The sequence below is a fragment of the Colletes gigas genome, unplaced genomic scaffold (assembly GCF_013123115.1).
Source record: "Colletes gigas isolate AHSC1104 unplaced genomic scaffold, ASM1312311v1 Colletes_gigas_Sc00022, whole genome shotgun sequence".
Lineage (NCBI taxonomy): Eukaryota > Metazoa > Arthropoda > Insecta > Hymenoptera > Colletidae > Colletes > Colletes gigas.
This window is the reverse complement of record NW_025106651.1, coordinates 3,008,041-3,026,219: the sequence shown is the minus strand read 5'-3', so window position 1 is coordinate 3,026,219 and position 18,179 is coordinate 3,008,041. Positions and strand designations below refer to the sequence as shown.

Sequence of the window (18,179 nt, the reverse complement as noted above, 5' to 3'; positions counted from 1 at the left end):
GAGGACATTTATCGAGTTTTCACTATATAAATTAACGGTACACGTATGTGTTCCTTCGAAAGCTACCCATTTTTAAACCGCCTAATTACCGTTCTTCTTCGACAATCACAAGCGTAGTAAATAAAGAAAGCAACGCTATAAAGCAATGCGATTCGAGGAGATCTTCGTAGCGTGCATGGAATCGTTACCAGAAAAGGGTAATCGTCCGAACGTATTCCCGACTTGGACGGTACGCAGGGGCGTTCGGCGAGTTTTATTGCCCCTGTTTTTTTTGTCAAGGCCCGTAGGGGACGGAGGCGTCGTTTCTTTCTCTTAGCAGTGATATTTCACGATGGTCAGGAGAGACGGTTCGCCTCTTAAGCGTCTGAACCCGTTTGGATTCGTCGGACGAAGAAGGGGAGCGCGCTGGATAGTTACCCGCACTGCAGAATTGCCATTTTCCGCTCTCTCTCCCTCGTCGTTTCACTCCCCTAATCCCATCGCCATAAATTAACCGGGACGGAAGTTCGATACGTTGCATTTGTCCACGGTACACCGAAATAAAGAGTGGTTCGCGTAATAATGCGCGCCCTCTGTCTCCCGCGCGGATCGTTCAATTATTCACGGTCGTTCTTTACGAATCGCGATGGTCGACGTCGCTCTCGAACTCGTCGTGGATCCGTTCTATTCGTAACCAGCGCGAACTTAATGTCTTAAGGCGGCTCTCGGTCGTTACATCTACCGACTGGCGCCAGAAGCAGTTCAACGCAACTTCCAAGTAACTGAGATAAGGGTGTACAATTAGATAAACACGAAACAGCACTAGTGGGAATAAAATGGAAGTCTCGTTGTCGGGAGGGGGAGGTTTGTGTTGGTGCGTCCCGTACGAAAACTTCATTGTTTTGCACTAACTTGACGTCTCTGTCGCGCGGTTCAATCTCTAACTTTAGTCGAGTCGAATGCACAGAGTGTGAGTTGACTGATGGTACAACTTGCAAGGGGATGATTCTTCGCGATGGAATATACAACGACCCCCAAATTTGTTCGCGTAGCTTAATTAAAATTATAAGTTTATTTTTTTCGTTCATAATATCTATAAGATATATATAGTTAATATAAATATTTATTAATTTATAAATATAAAATTTATTGTATGTAAATTGTTGATTAAATATTAATATATAAACTTTATATTCGATAAACCCATAGATATTTATATATTATCAAACTCTCAATATATTTAAAAATTATCGCATTAACCCCTTGACTTACGATTTAATTTCACATCATTTTTCAAAGGTGTATTATTTAATTTTGTTTACATGGAATGGTCACGAAAGAAATAGACTTGTTTTACGTATACCTCGCGAACGTAAAAATGTATTGATTTTAATTTATAAGACTTGATGACAATTAATTGCCTCATAATTGTTAAACTTGACATTAAGAACTTGTGACGAGTCAGGCACGTCATTGTATGGTAAGGGGTTAATTTGCTGGGTTTCGAAACTTGAAATATCAAATGAACTGTGTTTACATTTTGTTAGCAAATTTATAAATGCAATCAGATGTTTATTAAATTCAGAAGAAGTTACTTTAAAATGTTAGCACCTGATGGATCACATAGGTGGTTTACACTTGAAATGGGATTGATGAGATTTCAAATTAATTCTCTTTGTTTAATTTTTTTTCGTAACGTTGACCCGTAGTCTCTATCGGAAGAGTGGTGGCACGTGTTCGTGATATAAAATAGTAGATTTCGAACGTTTCTGGCGATCGTACGATTTACGAGCGTAATACGAGGATGAATTTGCTTCGAATTTTGTACGTTTGTAGATTCTATATGGTTTACGTCAATTTTCCTCCGAGTCTATAGGAGATGGAACTTCTGGGAATCTTTCGCGATTAACTTAAAAAGTATCGAAACTGCATCCTCGAAATGGCTTCTGAAAATATAATATACCCTCGGATCGACAAAATTTTAATAACATACTCAGCATAATCTGTCACAGACTGTTTCAAATTACACTTTAAATCCGATTGACGATTATGTTTTACATATATTCAGTGAAAGGCACACATATTACGCAATTTGAAACATATCAAAGAAACAACGTTACGTCAAACAGTTGTATAATTTAATTCACAAAATAATATAAAATAGAATTGGTAAAAGAGAGCTTACACACACGCGCTACGTGAGATGCATTAAATCTGCGAATTAAGCGGTGCACCAAATTGAATATAAACGTTATCGATAAAAAGTTGTTTTATGGAACAGCCCCTTTTATGTTGCATTTGTGTGATTGCATATTTTGTACCCTCAAATTCCTATGGTTAGGTACTAAATTATGCAATGTACTTTTGTATAATTATAACAAAAATATTTAGTTTAAACCATACCATAAGATTAAAATAAAGTTGAAATTTTCGTTCGCAAATGTTCTAGAATTAATAATAATATAATTGTTTTTATGATGAATGATATTTATAAAACACTCCTATTGAACAACCTAAAATTGTATTATATAAATTAACCCAGTTTCCGATAAAAATCATTAACGTCAAATTAAATTTTACCATGTTAAAATTAACAACGAAAATTATAAAGTAAAAGTTATTAATAGCAGATCGTTCGTTTGTACCGAACGTTTCGGAGTTTGAATCAATGGTTTCTACGTCACGTTGTTCTACAATTTACTTTCCTCAATATTGGTACCGTTGTATGAAAACTGTTTCATATTCCAACAATTTCATCGTGTGCGACACGGAAAGAAACGTATTCCTTTCGACCGAATTGTTGAAACGATCAATAACAAAGCGTAACAAAAATACAACAACTCAAACTGTGAATTGGCTCACAGCGATTTCACTATGAGAGGAGAAAACAGTGTGATATTCTTGATAAAACCACAATTTCTTCGGATTTTAACTCTGAAATATTAAATACTCGGCGTACTCAGCGTGACAGAACATTGCAACTGGAAAATATATTTTAGTGGAATTTATATCATCTGTGTATCTTTCTTTTGCAGCTTAAAAGGACGTACTAGGTTTGCTTAAATTTATTCCTCCGATCCATTATACATTTTTAATGCAATAAAGATCAGCGCGACTACAGAAAATAACGACGAATCCAACAATGTATATGGAACGTTCAATTTACGTTTGCACGTTAAGGTACGATCGTTCAGAAGATATTAGCGTACGAAATTGAATTTCTATTCTAGTTAGAACAAATTAATTATATTTAACAATTTATCATTTGGTTGGTTGTTACAAAGTTTATTGGCATAGGACGAATTCCTCGAATGGCAGATAGTAAATACCAGGAAAGTTCTTTCTATTTACATGGATTTCCTGGCGCCTGTTTTACCGAAGGAGCAACAGAGATATTGCTTCTCTTGCCATTGCGAGGAACCGACGTTGAATAACTTTAAAGGAATTTCGTCTCAATATATACAACACATATATCATATTACAACGTAAAGCTTTCAGATAGATATCGATTCGATGTATCGAAATATCATACGAGGGCAAATAATAATCAGTAATAGTTACGTTACCGCGAATCTATGAAATCAAATAATTGTGCACAGTCATCGGCGAATGTAAATAATTGTCAAATTAACTGAAATATTTGTTGCTTTCGAAACATTATTTTCTTTCACAGGCGATTCTATTTACTTATTATTTGCAATTGTAGATAGTGTTCCGCATTTTTTCATGCACATTTCAGCAGTGTGTTTTACAAATAAAACTAATGCTTTGTTAAGAAGTTATAAGAAAAATATGAACTGTGAAACTCGGTTGAGATTCAGGACATTAAAACAAGAAAAAAAAATTTATAATAAAATAAAATCAATCTTAATATAGTGAGTTTCTTTGCAGTTTACTGAACATAAACTTGAACAATAGTTCAAAATTTTATAACAAACAGTTATCATCGAAGAAAGAATACTTCAGCACCCAAGATAAATGACAGAAACTAAACTCTGATAAAGAAATGTTTATGTTATTCACATAATTCTATGTTAAAAATATTTTTTCATGTCTCGACTAGTTGGTCTCTTTAAACAAAAGTTTAGTAAATTTGTTTGTTTAGTAACTAAAAAAACATCACAATTCATATTTTTGTCATAACTTCTTACTTTAGTCTTATTTTTGCTTGTAGAACATACTGCTGAAGTATGCACGGAAAAATGCGGGGCACTCTATATTTGCAAAAATTATGTTTGTAAAAAAGTAGAACAAAAGTGCTAGCCAGGGTTATTAATATTTTTAATAAAAGATTAATGTAGATTTATTATATAGACTGATTACTTGTTTTGTTTCGCTAATTCGGTTGCCCAAGTTTCCCTTACCGTTTCGTAATTTTAGGATTGCGCGTTGAAAAATCTAATCGAGCGCCATGGAACGCGTACGAAGTACCTTGACCCAACATCCTACCGAAATTAGGCTACCGTGATTGAGTCATCCGAATCTATGCGCAGCATTGTTTGCGGGACTCTATTGTACGCAGACTGCATGGCACGGAGCGGTCATTAATATACAACTACCACAAGACGATATTCAGTCCTGAAAATCAAGCGAACGATCTCTTGCTCGCACGATATTGATTGATCCAACAGATTGAAATAACTCGAGCTTGTTCCGTGTACAATAATGCGAACTTAACAATGCATTGGCCAGAGATTTATGGATGGATACTCCCGATGAGTTCCGAGCATTTATGCTTGAGAATTTATTATCGAAGTCCCGATCTATTGGAAAATTCACAAAGAAATGTAAGAAACATAAATTTTAGTCGCTGTTCGATCGACAAGCTTCGGTCGTTGTAAAGTATTCAATATATTTTTTGTATTGACTGATGTTTGTATTCGAGGGATGAAAACTACCCTCAAAGCTGGGACCAAATGCGTTCAAAAATATTTTTTTATTCGTCAGTGATATGTTTGAATAGTAGACGACACATTTTTCTGTGATTGATCTCCCCAGATTTCTGATAAAATAACATACAGTACAACTTCGGTTATTCGTAAAACCATCCGAACAATCTGTTATGCCAAAAGAATATTTACTTATAGAGTATCCACCTTCTTATTGAACATTCTTCGATATGTTACCATGAGAGCTTCTTTTACATACATTATTCAACCGATCACATTGGTAAAACAATTCACATTTCCTTTCAAGTTCTGTTACATATATTCACTAGCATCGCTAATTCTAACTATTGTTTTCATTGCCATTTAATAATCACTGTAATGCAGAATTTCCTATTACCGGATTACACCTTCCTATACGTGTACCTGATAATAACCTCATCATATTACAATAACTAATTAATTTTCAACTTATTAATTATATCGATTTCCGATAATACATTTGGATAACAAGTGTACTGATAAAAATGATTCTACGATAATTCGGAGCTATTTTGAATCATTTCTGTAAATGTTTTCTGCAGATAAATTTTTGCTAAATTTACTAAACACAGTACAGTAGCGGTTGTAATGTCTCTGATCCATATAGTACTAGACTCTCAATTTATAGACTCGGTAAATAGAGAGACATTTCACGAATGTTAGTTCTCATATATTTGTAAAACGTAGTCCAATATCGGTATTTCTGTCAAATAGGATCCCCAGTCAGTGATGCATCTATATTCATAAAGATTTCCGATAGTAATTATTCAAATCTGGAATATTTTTCAATGGATCTGATCAGAGTATTCGATCGTTTGATAAAAATATTAATCGAAAAATTTCGTAATCGCGATCTATTACTATTCAAGTATGAATAAAATTTAGAAAATACAATTGATCTGGGAAATTTTTGAATTTTTAAATAGATTAAAAAACTTGAAAATTATATAGTAACGAATAATTAGACGCATTGTTCGGTTTGCTGTTTATGTAACCAACGTAACAGTGGTGTGTAAATGTGGGTTGAGGTCTATTTGAAAACCACTGCAGTACTATCTACGACAATCTTTGCACCTGCCTGTTTCTCACCATTGAAATCCTTAAATTAAACAACTTTCTCCATTATTTATGGCCGAAGAGATTGCTCACACGAGTTAAACGAACACTTATTATTAGTTTGCACTTCGGTAGATTCGAGTAATCACGTTGTTTCTAAATTCATTTCGATTCAGCTAGACAAATAAAAATAGCTAATCCTTTATGTTTAATTTTAATTTTAATTTTCATAAATAAATTAATTTTACCAATGCTTCTTTCGAAAAAAAAACATAAATTAGAAGAACTTTAACTACGGTCGCAACGTCAAATAAATAAGTTATTTGACAGAAAAAGCACTCAGCCGCTAAGAAGAATAATTTATTCCGGACGTCACTGAATTTTAGCACTGACGTCGAATATTCATGTAAAATACCCTATTCAATATTTTATTACTACCGAAGTAGATCAATAGCTTTAAAATAGATTTCAGTGAAAATTCAACACACTTTTCTGCAAAGATTTAGTCACTTTTCATTATATGAAGATCAGACACACGCGTTTTGAATTTAAAATAAAAATCTTGGATTCCAAAAGTTTGGAGACTATTGCAATAGGATCGCATACAATATACTAAGACTTCAATTATAAATACACACTTGAAACGTTTTATTAAAATTCAATGAAGATCTGTCCGATTAAAAGGTGATCAGGAGATAGGTTACACAAGATGAGGAGCATGCCATACTCGATAATATTGATTTTAATTAATGACGTTATAAACGATCTAACATACTTCGATGAGCTTCCCAGGACTTTGGCACCGAGTAAATTATAATTAGGCCTTAGAATATTACATGCAACGATGGTTCCATCTACCTGCGTTCCAGCTAGCAGGTAACTATTCTCTTATACCATCAAAATCACGGAATATGAGCATCATTAAAAACCAGTAACAAATAATATAAAAAATATTTACGAGGGAAAACACCAAAAAGATACCCAGATTACCACAAATAGTAAGAGTAATAGAAGAGTGTAAACCACTTGGTAGATAAATGACGAATCACGATCGCGAGTCAATAAGGAAGACAGTTAAAATCAACAAATTAATCCAACCAGAATGATCACGACCGATTCAACGTTCTTTCGCGAGCACTTAATGGACAAACTATAAACTGAAGAGTCCTCGATCGAGGCTATTCGACGAGTCACTGCTGGGAGAATTTGCTTTCAGGTCTGACTGCGGTAGTCTCATAAACGAGACATTTCACTTAGCGAATACTTATTGCAATTGGATTCCCGTCGTATTTTGATCCATTCAACGGACTCGCGACCGAATCAAGTCGATCACCATAACGGAATCGAACACTTTAATGGACGTTTTACCATAGTTTCGCGCGTCAGAGGCACGATCCACGTGAGTAAACAAGCAAAGAGCCCTCCGCCCCGTATTTCGTGGATGTATACGGGGCGGTATCCGTTGGTCCCAAATTAAATGAGCATCGTTACGGGTGCCAGCGATTTTTTGGCACCCGGTGCGAGCAGATTTCCGGTCCACGGGGAAGTTCCTCGAATAAAGTAGAAAGGCGGGAGAAAAAGGACGACGAAAAAGGTGGAAGCTTCGCAAGCAGTCGACTCCCTCCCCCCCCCCATCCCATCCCTTATTGTCAGAGGGTAAGCGTAGCGCCAGAAGCCTCTCTTGGATACGGACAAAAGTTTCCTGGCCTGCCGCTAAGGTTTCTCGCCTTTTCCGAAAATTCGACGGGTTTATGGGTCGAACGGCAGTGGAAGGGATAAATAATGTACCGCGATATCGAGGGATAATCGCGCGTCGACGAGAGAAATCGAGGACGCTCGGGATATCTCGGTCCGTGGATCCGCGCGAACTTCGTAGAAGCTCCCGATGCCAGATAATACAAAACGCAAACTAAGTTCTCCTAACGAGGAGATGATATTTCCCCCCTTCCTCCCACCTCGTGCAGTTTACACGTAACGATTACCCAATAAATCGTACGGCACAACCGCCTCCAGTTTGCCTTTTATCGCGAACGTAAGTCGAAGCGTGAAATTCATTTTCATCCGGAGATTGAACAGCGACGGGTGGCCAGGTACGTCTTAACGAGAATTCGGAATTCGTTTCACGGCGAAGATTGAAAAGCCGCTTTCGCGTGCATAACTCGTCGCGCCTCGACGGACCGGTTCAAAGGAGAACGAGTTATCCAAATTTAGTGATCGTTACACGTGTCGACGATCGTCGTCCAAAAAGGTCCTGGCGTCCACCCGTTGCTGGTAGACGTCGCCTGCCATCGAATACTCAGCTGACGCACGTTTCAACCACCCACCCCCTCGATATCCAGGGTTTTCACTCGAGAGAATTGCAACTCGACGGAATTCACACGCGATTCGTTCGATCCTCGCGACGCGTAAACTAGGCGCGTGAATGATCGCGTTCCAGGGATCATCAACGCGCTGATGGATCACACGTGTCACTGGACCCGTCCCTGCACGTTTAGAAGGACTGGTCGCGGTACGGGGTCGTCGTAACGACGAGGAGATTCGTCACTGACCTTCCACAAGGGCTGGACGGACGAGGAGCAGCTGCGCGACGACGTAAATCGCTGAGACGGGAATGCGGTTCAGCGACATCCATCTAGGCTTGGCGTAACGCCGCGACGAAGAAGGACGATTCGCGCCGGAATCTCGGTGCGGACTGGCACACGAGCGGGCTACCCGGCTCGCCAGCGACGAGACTGAAACCAGAGGGTGAGAAAGGGGATGCCGCGGGGAGGGAGAAAGAGACGCGGAAGAGGGAGAGAGACCGTAGCCAGGGGGTAAAAGGCATCCTTTCTCGATTGCCGTGAGCTTTAGGGTTTGTTCGCATGCGCCCGTCCGGGTTCACGTGCCCTCCGCCATCGCGAACCATAGGACCCGCCTTCCTCATACGAAAGACACGTTCCCAGGATAGGGAAAAACACACGTAGACACGGGTTCTGCCACTGCTCTAAGGAATCCAACCGCGAAAGTCCCCCTTAGGACTGATAGACGGTCGAGAGCTCCTGGCTTCGACCCTCGACCAGCCAACGCGTCCCGACGCGCAGTTTGTTTTGATGACACTTTGATATTTACGTCACCGGTTCGCTTCTTTTTTTCTCTTTGCCTTTCTAGTCGATTGATAATGGACGAGGCGCGAACGATTTGTTGGCTATGATCGAATACCGTTTCTTTCGCTCCAGGGGGGTGAGAAACGACGCGTCGGAAACCGTCGAACGCGTCTTTTCGGAATTTCGACGTTCTTCACTGTCGCCTCGCCGACTGAAACTATGAATAAATTTGTATCACAATGTCGGGAAATAGAAATATAAGTTTTAGAAAGAATTAATCGTACCAACCGTTTCCCCTTTTTATATGTGACATTTTTTTACGATACGAGACTTTCATCCCTTCTGGAATTTTTTGTCGATAGGGTGCGTTTTAATATTAATTCTGCCTCCATGAAAAGTATCGCAAAGTATCCTCTGTTAAGAATAACTAAAAATCACGCTGATAAGGTAGTATGCTATCTACATTAATATCTACCTACTATGTATGTATGTATATAAATATGGGCCGCGCTGTGAGGTATGTTCCAGAAGAAAAGTATGAGCCGTTGACCAGCCCAGGGAAAAATTTTAATTTGAGATTCCAGAGGCCAAAATGAGACGAAAATCAAGAATATCAATTTGTTGACTGAGGCTCCGTTAAAAATTTAGTAAAGAATTTTGTTCTCGAAAGTATGTAAGATTTCGAGGGTATGTGTATTCACCTAAAAAGATTGTAATAGACTCCCGCGAACGGAAATGACTTTTTCAGAACGATTTGAAATTTCTTTTTTCGCCGAAAAATTTCAGCACCGGTTTTTCTTAAAAATTCGTTTTTCATTTTTAATAAATTTGTTTGATGCCATACAGAAAAGGTGTCTAATTCTTTTCTGTACATACCTATGAGCTCTACTTCAGAAAAAAAGATTCAGTGAAATATGTTCACTATTGTAGGAGTTATGGCCGTTTGAAAATTGGACCATTTTTATGGGGTTTTTCGAACTTTACGGAATTAAAGAACAACTTTCCGAATATTCTTGGAATTTCTACATATTCTACACCAAAATACGCGTTGTTTGCATTTTGAAACGTTAAAATCCTCCATTCCGCTCAGAAGTTATGATGTTTTAAGTATACGCATGAAATTTCGGAGAACTGTTTCTGGCCTGACATTATATTTTCAGTAAAGAATTTTTTTTCTCAAAAATGCGTAGGAATTCGCGGTATCTATTCATAAAAAATAATTGTAATTAACTTCCATAGATAAAAATAATTTTTTTAGAATGATTTGTTATCTTGTTTGATTTAATTTTTGAATAATTTTTTAATAGAGCCTCAATCAACAAATTGATATTCTTGATTTTCGTCTTATTTTGGCCTCTAGAATCTTCCATTAAAATTTTTCCCAGTGGTGGCCTAACACCCTGTATACCAAGTAATTTGAAATATCTGTTAGTTATCTAAAATAAAACCACAATATAAAAATTAACATCCCACTCTAAGAATTAATCGTAAATTAATTCTACCAAGAATTAATCGTACCAATCGTTTCTCCTTTTTATATGTGCCATTTTTTCACGATACGAGACTTTTCATCCCCTTTGGAATATTCTGTCAATAGGGTGCGTTTTAATATTAATTCTGGCTCCGTGAAAGATATCATAGAATATCCTACAGCTTCAAAAAATTTATACGCTGTGTATTTCCAAAAACATATCGACGATTGATTTACACAAAAAAAATGATTTTGCACTATCGAATTTTCATTTTCAAAGCATTTTTACGCGGCATTTGTTTCGATGACACTTTGATATTTGCGTGACTGGCGGCTTTTTTTAGTTTCTAGTCGACTGATAATGGACGAGGCTCGAACAATTTGTTGGATATGATTGAATACAGTTTCTTTTGGCAACGGGTACCAAGTGATGGGAACTGAAACGTGTCAGACGCGTCTTTTCAATATTGGGCGTTATTCACTGTTTCTAGTTGACTGAAACTATGAGTTACATTTGTTGCAACGTCGAAAAATATAAAAACACGAATACTGAAGCTCAGTTTGTGTTGCGTTAATGCTTTCTTATTACCACGTTGTTATACTAAGTAAGTATGAAAGGAGAATCGAAATTTTATTACGGGCTCTTTCTTGAAAATTAATTTGTATAATTAATAACGTTATTCAAATATGAATGATGAGTACTATTAGCCCACGGTGCAAATAGGGTTCAGGTTTAATAGCATGGCTCCTTACGAATATGAAATGCCCTTGAGACATTATAAATTTATGGTCATCAAAAGTCCAGTTATGTATGGAAATTTGCAAAACTTTAATACCTAGCAGTGTTGATCCCCAGCGACGTTCCTATGAAATTGGTTTACCGCGCAATGTGTTAATCTAACTTGTTTCCCGCTGTAAAAGTTCTGGTTTTTGTGTGAAAGTTAAAAAACAAAATATATTATGTCAGTGGGTTAGTTGGGTATTCTAGTAAGTACACCGAATATGGATGAAGTGCATGAAAATTCCAGCCTCGATCCTAATTAATAACTTTCACTTCCACGTACGAAAATGCAACTCTTGCAATTCCAATGAGGTTTCTGGATTTATACCGGACAGAAATAGACTGAAATCACTTCTTGGTCGAGCGGTGAAAAAGATTATCCACTTTTCTCTGTCAGATGTTTAGATTAGGTTCGTGATTCAGATTCTCGAGATCCGATGGCGGGTATAGGGAGTGCTTTAATAGTCTGCCGATCAATCAGTCGATATCTCTAATCATCGGTTCCCTTCGACGAAGATCAAATTGTGACCGTCGGACGTGAAAAAATCACAGAAACTTTAAATTGAAATTTTAATCTAGAACCTCTAACTAGTCACGTACAATATTGGCAATGCATATCATAATACTATATGTACAATCGATGTTAGCGATTTTCAACCAGAAATGCTCAGGAATTTGTTTCAGAATTTCTTTACGAAATATTCAAGAATTTTGTTCTCTCGTACAGGAATATTTCTGTAACAGGTGGTATAACTGAAGAGAAAGCGATTTTCCACAAAACCAATCCGAATACTGGGAATTGAATATAAGAAGCCACATTTTCGTGAAAATCAAAAAGTTGCACGGACCGTTTTGCTTCTCTTGCGTTAAACATTAATTTTTTCGTCTTAAACTTCTATCACAATAAATATTATTTTCGGCCTGCGATTTGCAATAATATAGTTCCTTGGTAGATTTTAACACAAGTAACAATTCCATCGTTTAATCGTATCCCATAAATTCTTCCGCGTTAAACACGTTCCGTATTTTTCCACCCCCCGTTCATAGAACAGAGCCGCGAGCTTATCGCAAAAACCTCGGAGTATCGCAGTTGCGGAAAGTATAGTTTTCGGAATGGTAATAACTCAAAAACGTGCATGCACGGTACTATTCCGGGAGACCATTCGACCCGGAACGATAGAAAACTCGCGCTTTAAACTCGGACGGGTGGGCTCCGTTCGAGGGGGTGGAAGTCATCCGAAAAAGGTTTCAGGAAGAGTTTAAGCGTTTCACGTCTTTCGGGAGCGTGGCATGCGAAGTAGCGCGAGTCATAAAACCCAACCCACTAGCCGGCCCAGTATTCGTAACAGACATTATAGTACCTACATCGCGCTATTTCGAAGAATGACTTTAAGTGCGAGTGTACCAAAACTTTCGCGAGGGTGTCCTCGTAAACCGGTAAGAGATGGCTTCAAGGTGACGGCAGGAAACGAAACGTGTTTCTAACTCCTCCGCGTCCTCTTGTCCCTCTCCTTCTCCCATATTCCATCTCTCTCCGACTCGATGCTGTTTCCACGCTCGGTGTGTGTTTCTTTCACCCCCTCGCTCGCCTCCATTGGCGAGCTAAAGTCGACGAGATTTCCACTACGCAAACCTACGTTCGCGCGTTCAGACAGCGTCCTGCCTTTATTGGACCACCGATAGTAATTACGGAAAAATATTCTACGTTCCGTTTGTTTAAATTAGGGAATATGATCTTAAAATGTCACTGATCCTTGAGAAATCCTTGAAATATTCCTAATAAAATTTGTTTCGACGCCTTTGTCACATTTTGCAAAGCCTCTTCGCCGAGAGACAAATTAACACGTTCGCACAGTGCGTTGAGTATTCGAGACAAAATTCATAGCTTCTAAACTGCTTGATTTTCGATTTAGGACTATTAGTAGTTTTTTAAAGAGAATACAAAATGCATTAATTGATGAAAAAAATACACCTTCATTAGTTAAGCTGACCTTAACTTGTCATTGAATAAATTGTATACTCTTCGCAGCAGATTCCATTACAAACAACATATTATCACTCACAGAATAAAAAAGCAATTATCTTTCACCAATGACAAATGTCAACTAACTTGATTATCTCATAAATCACGTGACAGGATGTTCGATACTCATTTATTTTCCTAATTATGCAATTTCCTACCTTACTATGAGTTGTAAAGTAAGTCTACAAATTTTATCTTTATCGACAGAAAAGATTTTTCAATTTTTATCAACAGGACAATGCACTGTGCGTCGTGAATATCGTGGATGTTTACCGAGAGCGGCTAGCTTGGTAGTTTAAGTAGAAATTGATATAAAGCATCAGACATACACACTTTATACTCATTTATTTGTCTAATTATGCAATTTCCTACTTTACTATGGGTTGTAAAACACGTCTACAAATTCTATCTTTATCGACAGAATTACAATTTTTGTCAATAGGGCAAAATACACTGCGTCGTAAATATCGTGGATGTTCACCGAGAGCGACTAGCTTGGTAGTTCAAGTAGAAATTGATATAAAACATCAGACGTACACGCTTTATAGGATTTGGAGAATTCATTTATCAGTAACAAATAAATAGATTGTCACAAAAATATTAGATGTATATATCGTATAATATATTTATCGCGATATTTATTTATAATTGTGGCATAATTTGAAACATTTATCCAATCACATACTTAGTTTCTCCAGACCTGTGCATTCATATACAATGTCCCTCCTAATGTTTCATTTCAAACAATATTTATATCTCTTTCGTTAGGTTCCTCCATTTTTTGATACATTTGGAATTTTTGTTGGTAGATGTTCTTGAATAACAAACTCTTTTACTTTTTGTACCTTTGTTCCTAGTAATTGTCTAATTATTTCTAATCTATATTTATAGAGTGTTATTTCATTTTCAGAAAATTTATTATATAATAAATAGAAATTTAGTAGCATAATTTGAAAAAAATGTATTGCTAATTTTTTGTACCAACGTAAGATTTTTCAGCTGATAGAATAGTATGCTAACATCTGATCTTGGCGATCAATACCTGACATAAATTTGTTATAATGTAACATGGGAAGAGGTTTCTTTTTCATTTCTTTCCCCCTTGTCGTACAGTTTGTCATTATATTAGGACATTCCGTCGATATAAAATACACATCCCTCTTGTCACGCCATTTTCCCACCATAACTTCAGCTGAATACATTGATTTAGATTTTCTCTAGAAGAGTTTAGAATCAGTTACACGTTTTTGGTTATTTTTACGATCTTTATGTAATATACCTGCACAGAACGTCGTTTTATGCAACAATTTTTTTGCTAAATCAACACTCTTGTAAAAATTGTCCACATATACAGCGTGTCCACATTGTAATTTCCCTTCTGATAATCCTAATACTACTTTTGATTAGCTTTTTGCTTATTTGGAGCTCCTGAATACACATCCTCTTTGAGAATTTTAGCATCTAGTTCAGTTAGTAAATATTATTTTATACCATATTTATTTCTTATAAATTGTCTGAAATCAGGAGATAGTTCCTTGCCTGGATACTATATATCTCATATATTTTTATTGAAATAATTGATCACATGTCTTATCTTGTACAGATGATTGTCCTAGTTATTTTCTGTATTTTTAACAAAATGAAGACAACGAAGAATAAGTAAAAATCTATCTCTGCTCATCCAATACTTTTCCAATAGTCTTGAATATTATTACATTTTATTCTATCTGTGTGGAATAGCAATCCCAAAAAAGTGTGTAGTTCCTCTCTTGAAAGAGATTTCCAACGTATAATTTTAAAACGTGAGTATATGTTTGTTTTGGAAAATACAATTTCTTCTAGATAATAATTTGTTTCATTTACAACTAAATCTAAGAAGTCAATAAAAAACATTCTGAAATATTCATATGGTCTTTGTTCTGTTGGTGTTTGCAATAATTTGTTGTTTTTACAAAAATTAAAACTAATCATGAACTTTGCTTCTCCTTGCCAAATATTTCCATGTGGTTTTAGATTTATTACGGAATCGATGCCTACTGTCCCAGTGCTTCGATTGTTGCTATTACTTTACTCTGTACTAGAAGCAGTTGATACACTTGTATCGTCTTCTTCATTAGTTGTGTTTTGATTTTCCACTGTTAATTTTACTTCTTTTACTTTAGAAGGACCAGCTCTTTCATGATTATTCATTGTATCTTTGTATTGTTATTACAATAATAATACAATAGTTTCTAAATAACTCAAATTTACTTATTCTATATTCTAATCGTTGAATAAAAGTCTGCACTCATTGCCTGTAATTGAACAACTGTTTACAATTTACAGACTTGATATCGCGAAACATAATTGGTTCGTGTTAAGAGCGTGTCTCTTAAGATTTGTCAAATAAATGAAAAGTTTCGAAACATCTGGATAAAAAGGTATCTTAAAAAAGTACTGTTAAAAACGAATATTAAAATAGTATGTAAAATTTAGTGGATTTCCTATAGTATTGGATATAATGGTTTAGAACTAAGCTTTTTGTGTAAATGCTTTTCATAATAGCGCCAGCATGGAGGTAAATACAAAATTAATCAACGCAGTTGTATTAGCTTGCACAACCGTGAAAGTTTCGAAAGCAGTTGATCGGCGCACGTCAATAATTGTTACAACGATCGCAGGAATAGTTTCCCGCTGTATTGTTAATAATTTGCCTAGTATTATTGATTTACCAGCATCGGCACGAGTGAACCGAGTATTGCATCGAACACGTTATATAAAATGCAGACTGGTATCTGCGTCGAACGTTTACTTATTGGGCGGCTGAATGTTTCAACGCAATCGTCCTGCACAATGACTGGAACGGTAGAAATTTTATTCTAATTTTCCTTAAATCGAGACTCAATTATCATAGTAAAAACCAATCGCTTGTAACTCTACGCTTAAAAGCTTTTGTATTCAAATGTCAACGAACTGCAAGCTCCGGTGGAAATAGGATACAAACGGAAAGGCCGGACGAAAAAAATCGAATCATCCAATTATCTTGCGTTCCCAAGCAACCGATTTATGTTTTCTCTCCGTTGAAAGTCAATGCAAATATAGCCGTGCGCTCGGTCGGCTAAAATATCAGGAGATATCAACTTCTTTCCCCCCTTGCTCGTGAATTTAATACGTCTTTCGGTTGTGATTGCCCAGGAAGCGCGCGTTTAAGTTTACACCGACGTCGCGTACCGGAATTCATAGTTCCGTTCGAATGCTGTAATAGAAGCCCGCGAGATAACGTTCCGCATTAGATGAGGGGGGAAAAAAGGGCTCCTCGAGGAAACCGTTATCTTAGGTACGGCCATTTTAAGATCTACCGTGGATCTAAATTCAGCGTGCTTCTTCAGAATTTCAGATAGAATAGCGTCATACATTAAACATCCCCCGGCCAATGAGAGAACTCACACGTTGCGCCGCGTTCCTTAAAAGAATTAGCTTTCGTCGCTGATCAAACAAAATCGCTCCCAACGATTTCCATCGACGATTTCAATTTCGATTCCCCTGTGTTTTGTTTCGAAACTTCCAAAGGAAACGTGACTCTGAAAACTGTAATGATATGCAAAGGTCGAACCAGTTTTCCGACCCTGAATTGTCATTCTAAGGGCCAAAATCTGTAGGATTTTTTAACACTAGATTTACGGACTGAGCCAATTTGACTCATAAAAAATTTGATTACTATATATAAAACTTAGGTATTATTTTTTAAAAACATGTGTTGGTTTTTAGTTACGCAATGAAATATATGTGAGATCCCGTCATTTCGCATTATCGAATGTGGTATACCTATTTTTACGGTTGAGAGCCAATTTGACTCATAAAGTGATTTAACAGTTACTTGTTTTTAAGCGCATAAAATTTATGATTTACATGAAGAAAGTTCTTATCAGAATTTTAAAAACACCTAATGTGTAAACATCCATGTTCAATCACGTCAATTTATTAGTTAGCCGAGGCTAAAAAAAGCTCTTTCATAATTCTGACATCGTGCGTAAACAGAGAATTTTTAGTGAAATAATATAATTTTATAAAATCAATTTTCTGTTAAATAATTTGGTCCACCAAAGTAATTTCAATATTTATTTATAAAAGGTATTTTAATTGATATTTATTTTACATCCAATTACGTAGGGTTGTCATCGTTGGAAAAAATCAGAAAATATTTGTTCTGCTAAATGTGTTTTAATAACAGAGTGTATACGTGAAAGATGTTTTCAATTAAATTTTTAATAACAAATCTTTTATTTAAATTAATGTGGAACTATTTCTTTTGCAAACAACTTGAATTTTGTTGTTTGAGTCAAATTGGCTCACTTCAGAAAAAATAGATATATAATCAACATCCGTAAATCTAGTCTTAAAAATCGCGACGCATTGAAAGAACTGCGGTTCCAAGTAGTTAAAATTATACTAGGCAGACGTTTTCACAATATTATTTAATTTATCGAATTTCGCGAAACGTACCCCTTGCCATATAATGACGAGACTGACACGTCACAAGTTCTTGATGTCAAGTTTTACAATCATGAGGCGTATCATTCGTCATCAAATCTTATACAGGGTTTCGCCCACTCGTGGGAAAAATTTTAATGGGAGATTTCAGAGGTCAAAATAAGACGAAAATCAAGAATATCAATTTTTTGATGGAGGCTTCGGTAAGAAGTTGTTAACGTATAAAGTTCCGCAACTGCTGAATTTTTCTCTCGATAATGCACAGGATTTCGGGGATATGTCTATTAACTAAAAATTATTGTAATTGACTCCCTTAGCTGAAAATAATTTTTTTAGAACGATTTGAAATCTTTTTTCTTCGCCGAAAAATGTATGCAGCTACTCTCTA

The 18,179-nt window shown here is 36.4% G+C and overlaps 1 protein-coding gene across 3 annotated transcripts in view; it reads right to left on the bottom strand.

Moving 5' to 3' along the window:
- LOC122401160 (neurotrimin-like) overlaps positions 1–18,179 on the bottom strand; it is a 393,711-nt gene that overhangs the window by 157,828 nt on the left and 217,704 nt on the right. For 2 of the 3 annotated variants that reach the window (XM_043403121.1, XM_043403123.1), the window contains exon 1: positions 8,513–8,622. The exons of the other annotated variant lie outside the window; for it this stretch is intronic. In XM_043403121.1, coding sequence (XP_043259056.1) covers positions 8,513–8,591 — 79 coding nt within the window. In that variant the 5' untranslated portion in view covers positions 8,592–8,622. Of the gene's footprint in view, positions 1–8,512; positions 8,623–18,179 lie in introns of those variants that run through there. 3 annotated transcript variants of the gene reach the window in all.